This window comes from Gobio gobio, assembly GCF_949357685.1.
Source record: "Gobio gobio genome assembly, chromosome: 8".
Classification (NCBI taxonomy): Eukaryota; Metazoa; Chordata; class Actinopteri; order Cypriniformes; family Gobionidae; genus Gobio; species Gobio gobio.
In genome coordinates this window covers 39,175,036-39,192,551 of record NC_137114.1, presented here as the reverse complement: position 1 = coordinate 39,192,551, position 17,516 = coordinate 39,175,036, and the positions used below count along the sequence as shown (strand labels likewise).

Genomic DNA, 17,516 nt, shown 5'->3' with positions numbered 1-17,516 from the left:
CGCCTTTGTTAGCATTGCCAGCCCTTCCAGACAGCCCATGTGTGGCCAGCGTCTCTCTCCCAAACACTGCCACTGCCAGATCTTTCACCATGGCAGAACATGATGTGCCCCCCCGTCCACAGCTTGTCAGGACAGCTGAACTAATTCCTAGCCCCTGTGTCTGTCAAGAAAAAAAGTTAGGGACACTATATCTAAAAGCATATAACGTTGACTAACTGTGCAAAAGTGTTAGCCTTGTTAGATTCTTCAACAAAAAAGTGATATATTTTGGTTTAGTGTGCCAGCTGTATTATAGTCAAGTTGATCATACCAAATGTGTATTTTGTTACAAAAGTAAAATGAAACATGAAGAAGTTAACATGCCTTCTACGACTTCTGCACAACACTTTATGTGAATATAGGCTATATAAACAAACTAATATATTTGTATTCACCTTTTCAGGGGGATTCTTCTGGCTTGATCCTTGTGGTTGTTGATTGACAAGAGTGTCCTGGTTCATGCACTTGAGCATTGGAAGAATTTCTTAAAAAATACAAAATAAATGATTACTAACAGACAACCACACTGAGAGATAAATTAATATATAGATGGATAGACAGAAATACATGAAGAAAAAAAGAATACCTTGTTGCAGAGCTATATTAAGTGCTCTTAGATTCTCATTTTCTTTTTTTAATTTCAGAATTTCTTTCTCAAGTCGAGTTTCTCGGCTTGAATACTCTCCAGCTTGACTCTCCATGCTGTTAATCTCTTGCATTAACATACTATCCTTTCGGTGGATGACCTAAAGATGGACACACAATATTAGTATCTCGTGTCATTAATATTTGTGATTTTAAATAAGCATAATGAAAAATAAAAGTAGCCATTTAAAAGATGTAGGTATTACTTGATGTTTGACCGGAGGCTCATGATCAAATGATGAGGACGTTTTGAGGTGAGATGGGGACTGAGTTGGAGTGTACGTTTTTTTTTTCTTTGCTACTCTTTTTGCATCATTTTGCAAACATGGCTGATTTTTTCTTTTCCCCTCTAGCCTAAACATCCTCCTTCTGAGTGTATCTTTGCTCTCTAAAGGGACAAAAATTAAGTAGGAAATACATATATTCTATATCATGATTAAGTCTTGTTTGCTAAACTTTTACCATCAATATCTATAACTGTGGCTGGGGAACTTTCCTCTTCATAAGCTACATCCACAACATCTCCAGGTTCAAACTTTTTTTTTAGTATGTCCTTTTTAGGGACAATATCATAGGTGGGAGGCTCCTCCTTCCATTCCACCAGAACCCATGTTTTGTTCATTTTCTAAATAAATAAATAATTACATGCATACATATTTACATACATACCATTGAACGAATATAAATACATGTATGTATTATTACAAAAAAATAATAATAATATATATATATATATATATATATATATATATTAATCCAAAGGTGTACAAAACTCCAAAGTCTCATCATTCACATTCATCTGTTGCCTTCAGCTGATTGTATCCATGACAACAGTGTTACCTTTAACGCAACCAGCCAGCGACTCACGGTCTTGTCCGGTGCAGTTCATTTATTTCTAATCTAAGGTAACAAAAAGGTACAATGATATCAATTATTAGCAAAAAAAAAGGAATGTTTTTTGTTAGCAATAGATAAAGCTAACTTTTTATAGTCATTTTTAAAAAAAAAGTTTTGATATAACGTTAGGCGTTATATGGCTATAATATAATAGGCCTACATTGGCCTATAATGTATCATCGACAGCAAAAAAAAGAAAGAAAAGAAAAACATCTTATGTTTTAGTGTTACAAATACACATTAATTTAGAAATGTATAACAGAACAGTAATTTAAAGCATAATAACGATACAATTATATAATAAAAGGCGGACTTACCTTCACAAGACAAAGTGACAGTTGATGAATGACGTGATGTCACGTGAATCGGCTACGCGAAGCAAGTGAGCGTCAATGAAACACGTCACCTCAGTGAAAAGATTCATTTACCGGTTCATGTAAATTACACAAGCGTCTTTTTCAGGGTGAAAGACAACACGGAGTATTTTACGACCAAACTGTTATTTTCTTTAAAAAAAAAAAAAATAGCCTTCTAAAATAAAACATGTCTTCCTATTAACTAAGTAAATTTGGTCAAATACCCAAATTCGTTATTGTAGTCATTTTTAGGAGATGTTCTCATTTGGATTAAGCTATTTGGGTAATGCAAAAAATATATTCTTTCTTATATTTACAAAGAAATAACACTAACGTGTTTCTTTTTGAAGGATATGGAGTATAAAGTGTACTTAAATGAAGAGGCATCTGTTCCCGCAGCTACAAAAAGGCGATGGACACAGAATATAATAGGTTGCTGAATTCAGAATGCAAATAACTGTATTTTAGGCAATTTGTTTCTTATTGTACAATTACATATTGACTTGCATTAATCAAATAAGCAAGAAGTCTGCTCTTTCTTCTTCTTCAGGAGCAAAAAAGCGAAGATCATACAAGACATGGCTTATTCCCGATATAGTTGAAGTAATTCAGGTTTTAATGTTGGCCTAAAAACATTTTCAGTGATAAATTCATGGCCATTTGTAGTCAGGAAACCATGTCTAAAATGCTCCTGTATGTTTATAATTTCATACTTATAGGAAAACATTTCCAATGATGACAGTGGTGACAATATCAGCAAATCTGACAGGAACTGCCCTGATGCTCATGTGAGAATATATATATATTTTTTCAAAGTTAATCTTCTTTAGAATTGTGTTTCCTTGTTGTCATAAGGTTGGCAATTCTTTGATCCTTTTTCAGCCAGAACATATCAAAATTAAAGAATAAATAAAATAAAACTAGGTTCAAGTACCTGTACATGTCTCACAGGAAAACCTTTCTACTGATGAAGAGAATGAGGTCGTCAGCGATGCTGATGAGAACTTTTCAGATGCTGATGTGAGAATGAATTTCTGATCTTTTTTTAAATCCATCGTTTTTTACATACATTTGTAAATATCGGTGTTCATATGGATTTTGTTTTAATGTGCAATAAATGCACAATTTCTGACAGGAAGGCTTTTCTGCTGATGACGAGGGTGATGTTTTTAGCACAGCTGATGAGAACTTTCCACAGACTCATGTGAGAATAAAGTTTAGAATATGTATCTAGTCTATAGCCTCATGTTTTTTTTTTTTTAAGCACACACTTCTTTATGTGTCAGCTTGTAATTAGTGCAATATTTACTTTCTAGATTGTCAGAAACCACAGTGCAGTTTGTGAGGGAAGCACAGAAGAAAGAGAGGAGTGGAGTGCCAGTGAGGAAAAAATATATCCAAATGCCAAAATCACTAATGAAGAATCTCTGCTGAGTATACTTGCCTACAGCCTCAGGCATACAACATCCAAAGTGGCTTTGAGTGACTTGTTAGATCTTATCAATCTCCACTGTCCTGATTCAACCAATGGTGTTCCAGATAGCTTATACAAGTTCATGAAATCCTTTCACTGTGACACTTTTGAAGTCCAGTATATTTGCCCATCCTGCCAACATTTCTTTGGGAATGAAATCCCCACCCATTGTGCTTCATGCAATGGTACCCCAGGGAACATGGAAAACCTAATCAAATCTGGCTCTGTCTTTATCAAGTTATCTATTTCAGATCAATTAAGAGGTAAATTTCAGGATACAGATTTTTGTCAGTCTTTGAATTACAAATGGTCAAGGACAAAGCGCAACTCACAAAATGTGGAAGACATATTTGATGGCACTATGTACAAATCGATTGATGCACTAAATGACCCAGAATTGGCAAATATTTCAGTGTCATGGAATGTTGATGGTGTTCCAATTTTCAAATCTTCTCCTTTTCATATCTGGCCACTTCAAGTCACAATCAATGAGCTCCCCCCTAATCTGAGGGCAAAGCATGTCATTCTTGGCGGTTTGTGGTTTGGGCCAAGAAAGCCAGAAATGAACTCGTTTCTGCAAGCATTTGTTAATGAATTGCGTAGTCTTGAAAACCAAGGGTTACCTTGTCAGTGGAAAGGTGAAAAATCAGTAGTCCATGTATACAGTTTGCTTTGCATTTGTGATTCAGTGGCTCGTTGTGCTGTACAGAATGTCAAGCAATTTAATGGAGAGCATGGTTGTAACTGGTGTTATCAGAAGGGTGAAGTTGTAGAAAAGGGTAGTGGGTTTACAAGGGTGTATCCTTTGCAGTCAACAGAGCCAGAGCTGAGATCACACAAAAAACACACAAAAGAAGCTCAGCAAGCTGTTGATTCTGGAACATGCATAAATGGTGTAAAAGGTCCATCTCCTCTAATGCTGTTGATGTTTTTTAATATGGTTTCTGGATTTGCATATGATTACATGCATGGCATATTACTTGGTGTTTGTCGCCAGCTGACCACCCTATGGTTTGACTCCAAATACCATACAGAGCCTTGGTACATTGGAAGAGTAATTGAGCAAATTGAAAGAAGGTTACTTGCCATTAAACCACCTACAAGTATAACAAGACCACCCCGTTCAATTTCTTTGCGTAAATATTGGAAAGCTTCGGAATACAGACACTTTCTCTTATTTTACAGCCTTCCCTGTTTGTTCGGCATTTTACCCAGACAATATCTTGACCATTTACTACTTCTAGTACAGGCTACATACATTCTCCTTCAAGATTCAATTTCCCCCCACGACATTGGCAAAGCTGATGGCCTTTTAAAAGCATTTGTGGGCCGTTTTGAGTCTCTGTATGGAAAGTGTCATGTGTCTTATAATGTCCACATACTTGTACATGCAGCAACATCTGTGAAAAATTGGGGTCCTTTATGGAGTCACAGTGCATTCTTATATGAGTCCCAGAATGGACACCTTCAGAAACTCTTTCATGGCACACAAGCTGTACCAGAACAAATTGTTAACATGTTTAACCTTTACCAACATGTACCACGGCTCATTGCTGCTGTATTCAATGATGAACAAACACAGCAAAGCAAAAGCTTTGTTGAAAAAATGTTGGGAGGCACCAAGATTGTGACAAAATGTATTGGTAGTTCTAGCGTGATGTTTCTTGGATGCCCACATGTACGACAGCCAACCCCAAGAGAGTCTCATCTCCTTCAAGAGTCAGGTTTTAGTGCAAATAAAGCTTTCAGTTTTTATTCTAGGGCTGTGGTTAATGGCAAGCGAATTCATTCAAAAAGAGCAAAATCTTTATCCAAAAGAATCAACCATGCAGTTCAAACCAAACATGGGTCTATAGCATTAGTACGATCATTTATAGACGTAGGCAATGCGCAAGGAGAGGGTCATGCCTTCATTGATGTTATGAAAACAACAGGTAATGACATCAGCAAAGACAGAGAATCAGGGATAACAGCAACAGGCATTTTAAAAGAAAGAGGGATTGACTCAGTTGAACTTATCAAATGCACAGATATACATTCAACCTGTGTCTACCTCAAGGACCTACCAGGTCTTGCAAATAATCTTTTTTGCATCCAACCAAATAGATGGGAGTTGGATTAAAAACAAAATAGCTGGATTTGCATCTTCATGTTATAAAAGGTAAAAGTGTACATTATACAGACTCATATCTCTTGTATGTTGACATGTCTTGGATATTTTGAAATTATTTAGAGAAATTGTTTTTTTTTTTTAAATATAATTTCCTATCTATTCTAACTCTTAATTTTATTCATTTACTTGTTAAGACTCATTGTTTTTTCTCATTGCTGCCAACAGCCAGAACATGATATTATCAAAAATGGTTTCATGAAATGTACTTGAATCTAATTAAATAAAAAATTGTATGAATAAAACTACAGCAACTATATCAGAGTTTTTTTCTTTAGTCTAGACATTATATAGCCTATCCTGAATCCAAAACCTGTAGGTTTTTTTATATTTATTTTTCATTTTTAATTAATTTATTTTTCATTTACAGGGAAAACTCCTGTAAGCAAACATTGTTTCTGTCTGAGGTGCATGGCAGTCCTGCAGGATTTTTTTTTTTTAAAAACTGTACAGCGCAGTATGTGCAGCACTATGTGCAGGACATTCCTACATGTTTTAGAATGAACCCTTCAGTACAACAGAAACATGCAGGAACATTCAACACAAGTGAAAAATCCTGCAGGATTGTAAAATTCCTGCAGGACTGCTGTGCAGTACAAGTGAAAAACCCTGCAGGATTTTATAATTCCTGCTGGATACCTGCAGAAAAAATGAAAATCCTGCAGGATTGTAAAATTCCTGCAGGACTGCTGTGCAGTACAAGTGAAAAACCCTGCAGGATTTTATAATTCCTGCTGGATACCTGCAGAAAAAATGAAAATCCTGCAGGATTGTAAAATTCCTGCAGGACTGCTGTGCAGTACAAGTGAAAATCCCTGTAGGATTTTATAATTCCTGCTGGATACCTGCAAAAAAAATGAAAATCCTGCAGGATTCCTGTAGGTTATTTTTGTAAGGGCTAACATAAAATAACCAAGCAATATATTTGTTACTGTATTTTGTTAACGTTAGTTAATAAAAATACACCTGTTCATGGTTTGTTCATGTTAGTTCACAGTGCATTAACTAATATTAACAAGATTTTAATAAAGTATTTGTCAATGTTGAAATTAACATTAACAAAGATAAATAAATGCTTTATAAATGCAGTTCATTATTAGTTCATGTTAACTAATGTAGTTAACTAATGTTAACTAATGAACCTTATTGTAAAGTGTTACCGAACGTTCAAGGACATTTTGCTTGTAATATAATGCAAAGTTAATAAGGAAGGCATTAACTGACACTTAAACTGAAAATAATAATAATATAATTTCATGCGGAAATTAAATAGGAACATTGAAGGAAATTTTGTTCATATTATGCTAAGTTAATTAGACAGGCATTAAATCTGACACTTGAACTGTAAACAGTAATAATAGTACTTTCATGCAACATTTAAGGCATTTTTGTTTATAATATTATGCAAAGTTAATAAAGTAGGTTTTAAAGGGTTAGTTCAGCCAAAAATGAAAATTCTGTCATTAATTACTCACCCATGTCATTGCAAACCCATAAGACTTCCGTTCATTATCAGAACACAACTGAAGATTTTTTTATGTAATCTGAGAGCTTTCTGTCCCTCTACTGACACTGACTATGCCACTACCACTTGGACGCTTCAAAAAGTTCATAAAGAGATTGTGAAACTAATCCATGTGAATTGAGAGGTTTAGTCCAAATATTCTTAAAAGACTTAATCGCTTTATAACGGATTTAATTTAGTGCTAGGGACTCAAAATAAACACAATATAGCCTACATAATACATTTAATATACAGTGTGAATTTTTTTTTTAAACCTTATCATTTGACCTGGTTGATGAATCCTGGTGTTATAGTGCATTTCATCTCACTGGCTGTGTTGTTGCTCATTGGTATGCTTGCATTTGAAGAAATTTAGTTCAGTAACAAAGTAAGCAGTCAATAACAAGTCAATAAGTGATGATTCTGTACAATGAGTCAATTTGTTGCAAATGGGGAAAAAAATATCTTAAAGACAAGCATGACTGGAGTACAGTAAAAGTACTAACCCACAAAGGAATTATCAGTGCTAAAAAACATATTAATTGAAATGAAAATGAAATTATTAAACACTCAAATAAAATTAAGACAATAACAGAAACAAAACAAGTTTAAGTACTAAAATTCAAATAAAAAGCAAAATATAAATATAAAAAAACTATGTAACAAATTACATAAACTACTAAAAATTTAATTAAAACTAAAATATGAAAACAAAAGCTAATTCAAAGGATTCTAGTTAAATTGTGGAAGTTTTGATATATTTTTTAGAAACTAAGGAGATAGGTCCCATACTATACATGTAGCTTGTTAGATGAAAATAGTAGATAACACACACAACCTTTCAAAAATACTATAATTTTAATTGAGTACATTTGTCACAGTAGTAAATAGACAAACAGAACTGAAAATACCAAAATATATTCTTCAATCAGCATCAAAGTTATGCAAAACACAAACAAAAAAAAGGAAGCTAAATAGATTTGGCAGTACTAATTACAAGCTCCCTGGCCTTTCCCAGCAATCTTTTTTGAACACTCTAAAAGAGCATTATGAATGTCTTTAGCACATGAAATCTGTGATTTTATCATACTGAGATACTGAGAGTAAGACAGAGACTCAGTTTGCACCGTGTCTGGCTTGGTGGCTGTAGGTACGAGATTTGGAGAATGCTTTGTGCTGTCAATGCTCTGTGAGAGGCACTCATGGGCCAGCCGCTGCAGAAAAATAAAGGGGTTCACGTTAAGAAGTTGAGCCATGATTTAAATCAAAATCATAATTTTAATACAGTATAATTGAATTATATTCAACAGAAACACAACGATTACTTACCAGGCAGAGTTCCAGTTGATCACAGAGAGCATAAAACTCTTCTAAACTTTTGTCAAACCGCTGAACTGCTGCATCATTACCTTTCCTACATTTTGAGAGGTGAAATATATTACATATTTAAAAAAACAAATGTGTTATGCGCCCATAATATTTTACATACACACACACACACACACACACACACACACACTTCGGAGAGGTTTCTACCAATGGACAATCATAGGCTACATAAATACAATGAGTTTAAAGGGTATCTTACTCTGTTGTTTTTAAGCCGTTGTCAATAGCAGTATTATGCCCAAAATGTAATGAAGCAATAGTCATGACATTCTGAAAACATAAAATTGTAAACGAAAGTTAGTTTCTATCTCAAACAAGTAACAGTTACTTTTAGCTCGCATGCTCAATGAAATACACCAAACAAACCTGTAAACTATCTTTGAGCAGTGGAATTAGCATTTTGAATCTGTGAACGGGGTCGAAATCTTGTTGTTGACTGAGCTGTTGAGCTTGCGGTTGTTGTAAAACAGCCGGTTGCTGAACGCCCATCTGAGCATTGTTGGTGTTCATCTGCTGCGACGCCATAGTTGATAATAAACTCGAGCACTTCCGCTTGAAGCTACTTCAACGGACGGATGTGAACATATCAAACAGCAAACGTTGCTAGTTTGTCTCTATGAGACAAAAAAAATCGTGTCTTCTTCAAGAAGACTCAGAGCCGCATTCTTTTCTGAGGGAATATTTGCGCACTAAAACGTGTAATGTTCATATTAATTATCGAAATCATCGTTACATTAAACAATCTGTTTGAGAATGATTTGTAAAAATCTCCCTGCACTAGTGATTGCAAATGATTGGCTCATTCTGCCCAGCGCTGAGAATAGTAACAGGAACCACGTGATGACGCCGTGTATATTATACATTTTTATTTTATTTTACTGTCAATAAAGTATGCTTGCCGAATCGCTGTCAAGGGTTAAAATTATTAGGCCGAGTTTCACAGACAGGGCTTAGACTAAACCGGTATAGGCCTTAGTTCAATTATGCCATTTAAGTAGCTTTTATAAACACGCCTTAGGAAAAAAAAAATAATAATTTTTTATCTTGAGACAAAATTGACATATCTTAGATGTCAGCGCAAGTTGCTTTCAGTTAAAACAGCTCAAACATGCATTTTAGTCTGGGACTAGACTTAAGCCGTGTCTGTGAAACCGGGTTTAATGTTTGCAGAAGGAAATATAGGCTTAATTTATCCATTTCATAAAAATATCCCTCATTATAACTCTTTACACGTTGTCATGAGAACAACCAGTAGCTTGAGTTTAGTCAGAGTTTTACTACAAAACTGGTCATTTTCAAGTCAGGCATGATTTAAGTAATATTTTAAGTCAGAGTGATTTTGTAACCGCTTGTGTTTTTGATTTACAAAAATGAACCGACTTGTTCGTGATACTATCAACCCATCAACTGTTTGGTTACCAACATTCTTCAAAATATCATTTGTGTTCAGCAGAACAAAGAAATTGAAACCGGTTTGGAACAATTAGAGGGTGAGTAAATGATGACATAATTTTCTTTTTTGGGTGAACTGTCCCTTTAAGCCTTGTCTGTGAAACCGGAGGCTAGAGGGTCCGTGTAACGCTTCACAATTCAATTTTCAGACCATATAGTGCAAATGCAAAAATTAAAATATTGAAACAAACGTCCATTTTTTCCATTTTCTCGGTTACTTCATCAGTGGATTTTTGCCATTTTCTCTCCTTTTTTCAAATTTCCTTTTGCTAAATTATGACTTAAGAAATTATCTTTTGAATAAATTGAAATCTAACCGATTTTATTTTCCTTCTATTTTTTTCCCCAATTTACGTGGACTGTGCCATATAGCGGGGGGAGGTCGCGGACTGTTTTACATCGTTTATGTAGGCTATACACGGGTTTCCTGTTTACAAACATTACAGGGTGCGTGCGCATCCTGGAGGCAGAAAGACAGATCGCTGGTCCGCTACTGCAACAACATTGAAGCTTTCCTTATTGTTTGTATATAACTGCTGACTCAATAAAACGTGATTTTAGTTGGATCTGTTTGTCTGTCTTTAATTTTGCAGTGTTGCTGTGATACATGTATGAATGATCATGTTAGGTAATATTTTTTTGGCAAACGCATTCTTCCCCCTAGGTATGTTAAACATCAGGCACCCAGCACTGGCTCTGTTGGTACAATTAAACACGCAGCAACTCCTTGGCATTTTGACTTACAGACACGCCGCTACTAACCTACAACACGAGAGGTTTCTTCTTTCTGCCTCTCGGGTGCGTGCGCAAGCAGTGATGACGTCGCCGAGAAATCCATGTATAGCCTGTGTGCACGTTGAGAAGTAACTTATAGTTTAAAAGGCTAACACAGAGGACGCTATAGTTTTTATTGTTAATAACTGTGCTAAATGTAGAATTCTGGTCTGGCCATCGGGAGCAGCGGGCAAACCGGTGGCCTGGCTACTTATTTCGCCCGCTGCTTTGTATTTATCTATACTTATTTGTTATTAGTGCACGCACGCACACACACATACACACACACACGTGCACGCATGCACATACATACACACACACACACACACACACACCTACTTTATTATATTGATGCATGCCTCGATGTACCCGAATGATTTAAGGACTCGCCATTTGATAATTAACCGATACAAATTATGAATCCGCTACTCTTGACTTGCAGCATATCATTATATAGCCTACATATACATAGGCATATCAAAGCCTATCATTCTCGGCTGGCTTGTAATGAACCGAGTTAATGACTGCTAAATTTAAGGGCAAGAGAAGATGTGAGAAGCAGTATATTCAATGAAAAGTTCAATGTTGCCGTGGAAACGAAGAATGATGATGATCACTTAGTCAAAACATCGGCAAAGGAGTTTATTTAGGCCCAAATATTTTGTATGTATGCATATAGGCTAGGCTAAGATGTGAATAAAAGCTAACAAAAATTTGCTGAACTTTATAACTTTAACAAAATTATAAAGAAAGAAAAAGTGAAAAGACAGTCACAGACATAGGCTACCAATTCAGATAGATTTTAAACATTTTGCCTTATGTAAATATTACGGTGACGCATTGCTGCCACATACATATTATTTTTTTCACACAATTATGTCATGATAACGAGATCTTATGAAAAAGAGACTACTGTCTCAATGTGACTACCCTGGTAAAACAAAGTATAAATTAAAAAAAAAAATCTTATGTCGTTAAAACGACATCTTTTCTCGTAATAACAAGATCTTATGTCGTAAAAACAACAATTTTCTCGTAATAACAAGAACTTTTGTCGTTAAAACAACATTTTTCTCATTAAAACGACGTATTTTCTCCTAATAAGGTGTTGTATAGTGATGTAGCAGTGCCCAGTAGCAGTGCCCATAGCACGAAATTGTTGCAATTTATTGATTGAAGCCTGCAGTTCATAACAGCCATGGGTAGCAGGTGCCATGGATCACTAATGATAAGCGTGTAACTTTAACCTATGATGGACCCCGGTGCAGCCACAAATATCATAACTGTCTATAATGGGCCTACTGTAATTAAGACATATATTCAAAAAATGTATTAAAAACAGAAAGACGCAGGATTCAAAAACTGGAAACGTTTGAACCTTCATTATGTACACCAATTATTTAGTAATAACAACTTCAAATCATTTGAACAACTGAGAATAGAGTTTAAACTACCAAGAACAGACTTTTTCAGGTACCTACAATTAAGGAGTTTCATACTGAAACACCCAAACTGGAACAGATTAATAGAGCCCTCCCTTTTAGAACGGTATTTATAAAAAATTCAGGGTGGAGAACATATGAGGAAACCAATAAGCAATGTTTATAAAATCATTGCTTCAATGACAAGAGATAATTCATTCTATGTGAAAGACAAGTGGACTAGGGAGCTACGGCTCGAAATAAGTGAAGAAGTTTGGTTGGAGGTATGTACTCAGGCTCATAAAGTCACAAACGTCAATTTTTGGAAGGAATTTCAATGGAAAATAAATAACAGATTTTTCAGAACACCACAAGTTGTGGCTAAAATGAATCCGAATCAATCAAGTCAGTGTTGGAGGGGGTGTGGAGAGACAATGGCTACTCACTCACATATTTTTTGGCAATGCCCTTTGTTGGATAACTTTTGGAAATCCATTTTTACATATATTAATAAAGTACTGAATGTTGACCTGATAAGAGACCCTCTGATAGCAATCCTAGGGATTAAACCAGCTGTGATACACAGTAGGAAAAATATGTATTTATTACAGATATTACTGATAGCAGCAAAGAAAGCAATTACAATAAAATGGCTTAAGAGTGAGCCACCAAACCAAGCTGAATGGCTAACAATTTTGAGAAATATTTACACTATGGAAAAAATTACATATTCATTGAGATTACAGAGGGAACTTTTTATTGAAAGATGGGCACCATTAATGATGGTGATGGAGGACCATTAGAATTAACTGGTTATATTTGCCAGGGGAACTTGAATACAACCCATGTTTTGTTTTAAGTTGATGTTTGGTTTGTTCAAATTTTTTATTTTAAATGTTGTTAATAATTTCTTATTTCTTCTTTTCCTTGTACTTTTGGAAATATTTTTCTGCGGAATTGATCATACATGTAAGGATGCGTGAATGTTATGATCCCCTGTAAAGGATATTGTTTCTGAGTGCAAGTAATTGATGTAAAAGGAGATTTGAAGAACATTCAAAATAAAAAAATAAGTAACACAAAAAAAAAAACCAGAAAGACGCTATTTCAGCCTTAGGCTACTCAAAGGCCGCGGAAACATGGCCAGTGGGTTCGTTACACATGTCAATCCATTCCCGGCGTTCTTGGTTTGCTTCTTATGTATTAAATATACAGGCAATTAGATGAACCTTGATCAAAATTAAAATACAATTGATAGAAAACGAAATTCACTTCAAAGAAATGATTTCTGCAAAACAACACTCAACAAAAATCATGTCTGACTCCACTCCATGTTTCCATCTTACTCATGCCGACAAAAGCATGCCGATAATTTTTGCAGTTTTTTTACCACTTCGTTATTTTGGCTCGGAATTTCGTTTGTTGGAAATATGAACTGAATTTAGAAATTAAATTTGAAATTAAAAACTTTGCGTTAATAAACAAAATACATTTTTGAAGCGTTTGGAGTGGAGTAGGCTACATGCAAACGTAGCCTATTTAGATTCATAGTTAGGCTATATGTTTAAATATTAGCTTATTGTATTATTGTTTTAATTTCATATGTTGATGATGAAAAGTGAGCAGCATGAGTAAGATATAGGCTATAAGACGTGCAATATGTCTGGAGACAAGGAGTGGGGTCAGACATGATTTTTATTGAGTGTTGTTTTGCAGAAATCATTTCTTTAAAGTGAATTTCTTTTTCTATAAATTGTATTTTAATTTTGATCAAGGTTTCATAAACTAATGGCCTGTATATTTAATACATAAGAAGCAAAATAAGAATGCGGGGAATGGATTGCGTAAAGAACCCACTGGCCATGTTTCCGCGGCCTTTGAGTAAGGCTGAAAGCGTCTTTCTTTCTAGAATATACAGTGAGGAAAATAAGTATTTGAACACCCTGCTATTTTGCAAGTTCTCCCACTTGGAAATCATGGAGGGGTCTGAAATTGTCATCGTAGGTGCATGTCCACTGTGTGAGACATAATCTAAAAAAAAAATCCAGAAATCACAATATATGATTTTTTAACTATTTATTTGTATGATACAGCTGCAAATAAGTATTTGAACACCTGTCTATCAGCTAGAATTCTGACCCTCAAAGACCTGTTAGTATGCCTTTAAAATGTCCACCTCCACTTCATTTATTATCCTAAATTAGATGCACCTGTTTGAGGTCGTTAGCTGCATAAAGACACCTGTCCACCCCATACAATCAGTAAGAATCCAACTACTAACATGGCCAAGACCAAAGAGCTGTCCAAAGACGCTAGAGACAAAATTGTACACCTCCACAAGGCTGGAAAGGGCTACGTGGAAATTGCCAAGCAGCTTGGTGAAAAAAGGTCCACTGTTGGAGCAATCATTAGAAAATGGAAGAAGTTAAACATGACTGTCAATCTCCCTCGGACTGGGGCTCCATGCAAGATCTCACCTCGTGGGGTCTCAATGATCCTAAGAAAGGTGATAAATGAGCCCAGTACTACACGGGAGGAGCTGGTCAATGACCTGAAAAGAGCTGGGACCACCGTTTCCAAGGTTACTGTTGGTAATACACTAAGACGTCATGGTTTGAAATCATGCATGGCACGGAAGGTTCCCCTGCTTAAACCAGCACATGTCCAGGCCCGTCTTAAGTTTGCCAATGACCATTTGGATGATCCAGAGCAGTCATAGCAGAAAGTCATGTGGTCAGATGAGACCAAAATAGAACTTTTTGGTCATAATTCCACTAAACGTGTTTGGAGGAAGAAGAATGATGAGTACCATCCCAAGAACACCATCCCTACTGTGAAGCATGGGGGGGGGGGGGGGGTAGCATCATGCTTTGGGGGTGTTTTTCTGCACATGGGACAGGGCGACTGCACTGAATTGAGGAGAGGATGACCGGAGCCATGTATTGCGAGATTTTGGGGAACAACCTCCTTCCCTCAGTTAGAGCATTGAAGATGGGTCGAGGCTGGGTCTTCCAACATGACAATGACCCGAAGCACACAGCCAGGATAACCAAAAAGTGGCTCTGTAAGAAGCATATCAAGGTTCTGGCGTGGCCTAGCCAGTCTCCAGACCTAAACCCAATAGACAATCTCTGGAGGAGCTCAAACTCATTGAATATACTGCTTCTCACATCTTCTCGTGCCCTTAAATTTAGCAGTCATTAACTCGGTTCATTACAAGCCGTTAATTATCAAATGGCGAGTCCTTAAATCATTCGGGTACATTGAGGCATGCATCAATAGGCCTATAATAAAGTAGGTGTGTGTGTGTGTGTGTGTGTGTGTGTGTGTGTGTGTGTGTGTGTGTGTGTGTGTGTGTGTGTGTGTGTGTGTGTGTGCGTGTGCGTGTGCGTGTGTGTGTGTGTGGGCATGTTTTTGTGAAATATCAGGACACAAATGTGTATAATGACATGGGTATGACATAGGTATTACAAAAAGAGGGTGAAATATGAGGACGTTCCCCATGTCCTCACTTTTCAAAATGCTTATAAATCATACAGAACAAGTTTTTTTTCACAGAAAGTGAACTGCACAGTCTCCTGTGAGGGCTAGGTTTAGGGGCAGGGGCAGTGTAAGGGGATAGAAAATACGGTTTGTACGGTATAAAAACCATTACGCCTATGGAATGTCCTCACATTTCACAAAAACAAACATGTGTGTGTGTGTGTGTGTGCACACGTGAGTGTGTGTGCACGTGAGTGTGTGTGTGTGTGTGTGTGTGTGTGTGTGTGTGTGTGTGTGCGTGCACTAATAACAAATAAGTATAGATAAATACAAAGCAGCGGGCGAAATAAGTAGCCAGGCCACCGGTTTGCCCGCTGCTCCCGATGGCCAGACCTGAATTCTACATTTAGCACAGTTATTAACAATAAAAACTATGGCGTCCTCTGTGTTAGCCTTTTAAACTATAAGTTACTTCTCAACGTGCACGCAGGCTATAGCCTACATAAACGATGTAAAACAGTCCGCGACCTCCCCCCGCTATATGGCACAGTCCACGTAAATTGGGGAAAAAAATAGAAGGAAAATAAAATCGGTTAGATTTCAATTTATTCAAAAGATAATTTCTTAAGTCATAATTTAGCAAAAGGAAATTTGAAAAAAGGAGAGAAAATGGCAAAAATCCACTGATGAAGTAACCGAGAAAATGTAAAAAATGGACGTTTGTTTCAATATTTTAATTTTTGCATTTGCACTATATGGTCTGAAAATTGAATTGTGAAGCGTTACACGGACCCTAGAGTAGCCTACTGTTTCATAGACAATTGAAAATTATAGATACAAAAAATTAATAACTTTTATATTAAAGAATTATGTAGAACTACATTATTGCCGAAATTCAAACCGGAAAGAGGTCTGGAGTTTGTCCATTAAATACTGTCTTACAAATGAAATTAAAGAAGTTACATATAAGGTTATTCATTTGATTTATACAGTGAAACAAGATTTCTCAAGATTTTTTAGAGACATGGAGACAACGTACATCTTTTGTAACACAGAAGAAGAATCCATAAAACTCTTATTCTTTGAATGTGTATTTACCCAATTGTTTTGGATTGATGTTGAATATTTGATATTTAAATTCACAAAATTAAAGATACAACTATCTGGTAAAGATATATTTTTGTTATAAGAGTAGCCTAAATTTTGTTATTTTGTAAATAAGTGTTTGGAGCAAAATTTGGTGTTTAACTTAATAATTATGTATGGAAAATACCATATACACAAACAGAAATGGACAATTTATTAACATAACATTATATTATTTAAAATTGAACTTAAACATTATATTGAGGCCCTAAAAGATGCAAGAAATAAAAAAACCGACACAGATGTATATAATATTTTTGAATCCTTTTCTTTTTAGAATTTTTTTGTAAGTTCCCCCCTGTAGTTTTTCTTTTCTTTTTTCTTTTCTTTCTGTTGTTTCCTTTGATGCTATTATTAATGTAATATATAATAATACACTGTGATCCTCTGTTTGTGTATGTTGTTCTTATGCAATAAAAAAAATAAAAATAGACAACGATGGAATCAACGTGGTTGAAATAAAAACAAATGGCGCCATCTAGAGGAAATTCTATAACAAATGTGAACTTAATGTCATAACTTCATGGAGACCTCAATTTTTTTGAGGATCGTGATTCGAGACTACACACAATCTGCTTAAAATATGATTGGGGAACACGACATTAATAGCCGTGAGAAGTTTGAACAGAATGACCGGTGTTCACACTCCCTACTATTGTTTTGGTTAATTAAAACGAACTGTTCAAAAGAACCGACTCGCAGAAATGACTCGGACGTTTCCCTCGCTACAACCAAAGACTGTACGAAAGTATTAAAACACGGTAAT

General features: G+C 35.7%; 1 protein-coding gene across 1 annotated transcript; it reads right to left on the bottom strand.

Annotated features, from left to right (window-relative positions):
- Window positions 1–7,267: 7,267 nt before the first annotated feature.
- med29 (mediator complex subunit 29) lies at window positions 7,268–9,275 on the bottom strand. The gene is made up of 4 exons (XM_079823546.1): window positions 8,841–9,275; window positions 8,674–8,744; window positions 8,415–8,499; window positions 7,268–8,299 (listed from the first exon to the last, which is right to left on the bottom strand). The coding sequence occupies exons 1-4, from the start codon at window positions 8,997–8,999 to the stop codon at window positions 8,075–8,077; spliced, it is 540 nt and encodes a 179-aa protein (XP_079679672.1). The 5' UTR covers window positions 9,000–9,275; the 3' UTR covers window positions 7,268–8,074.
- Between the last annotated feature and the right edge of the window lie 8,241 nt (window positions 9,276–17,516).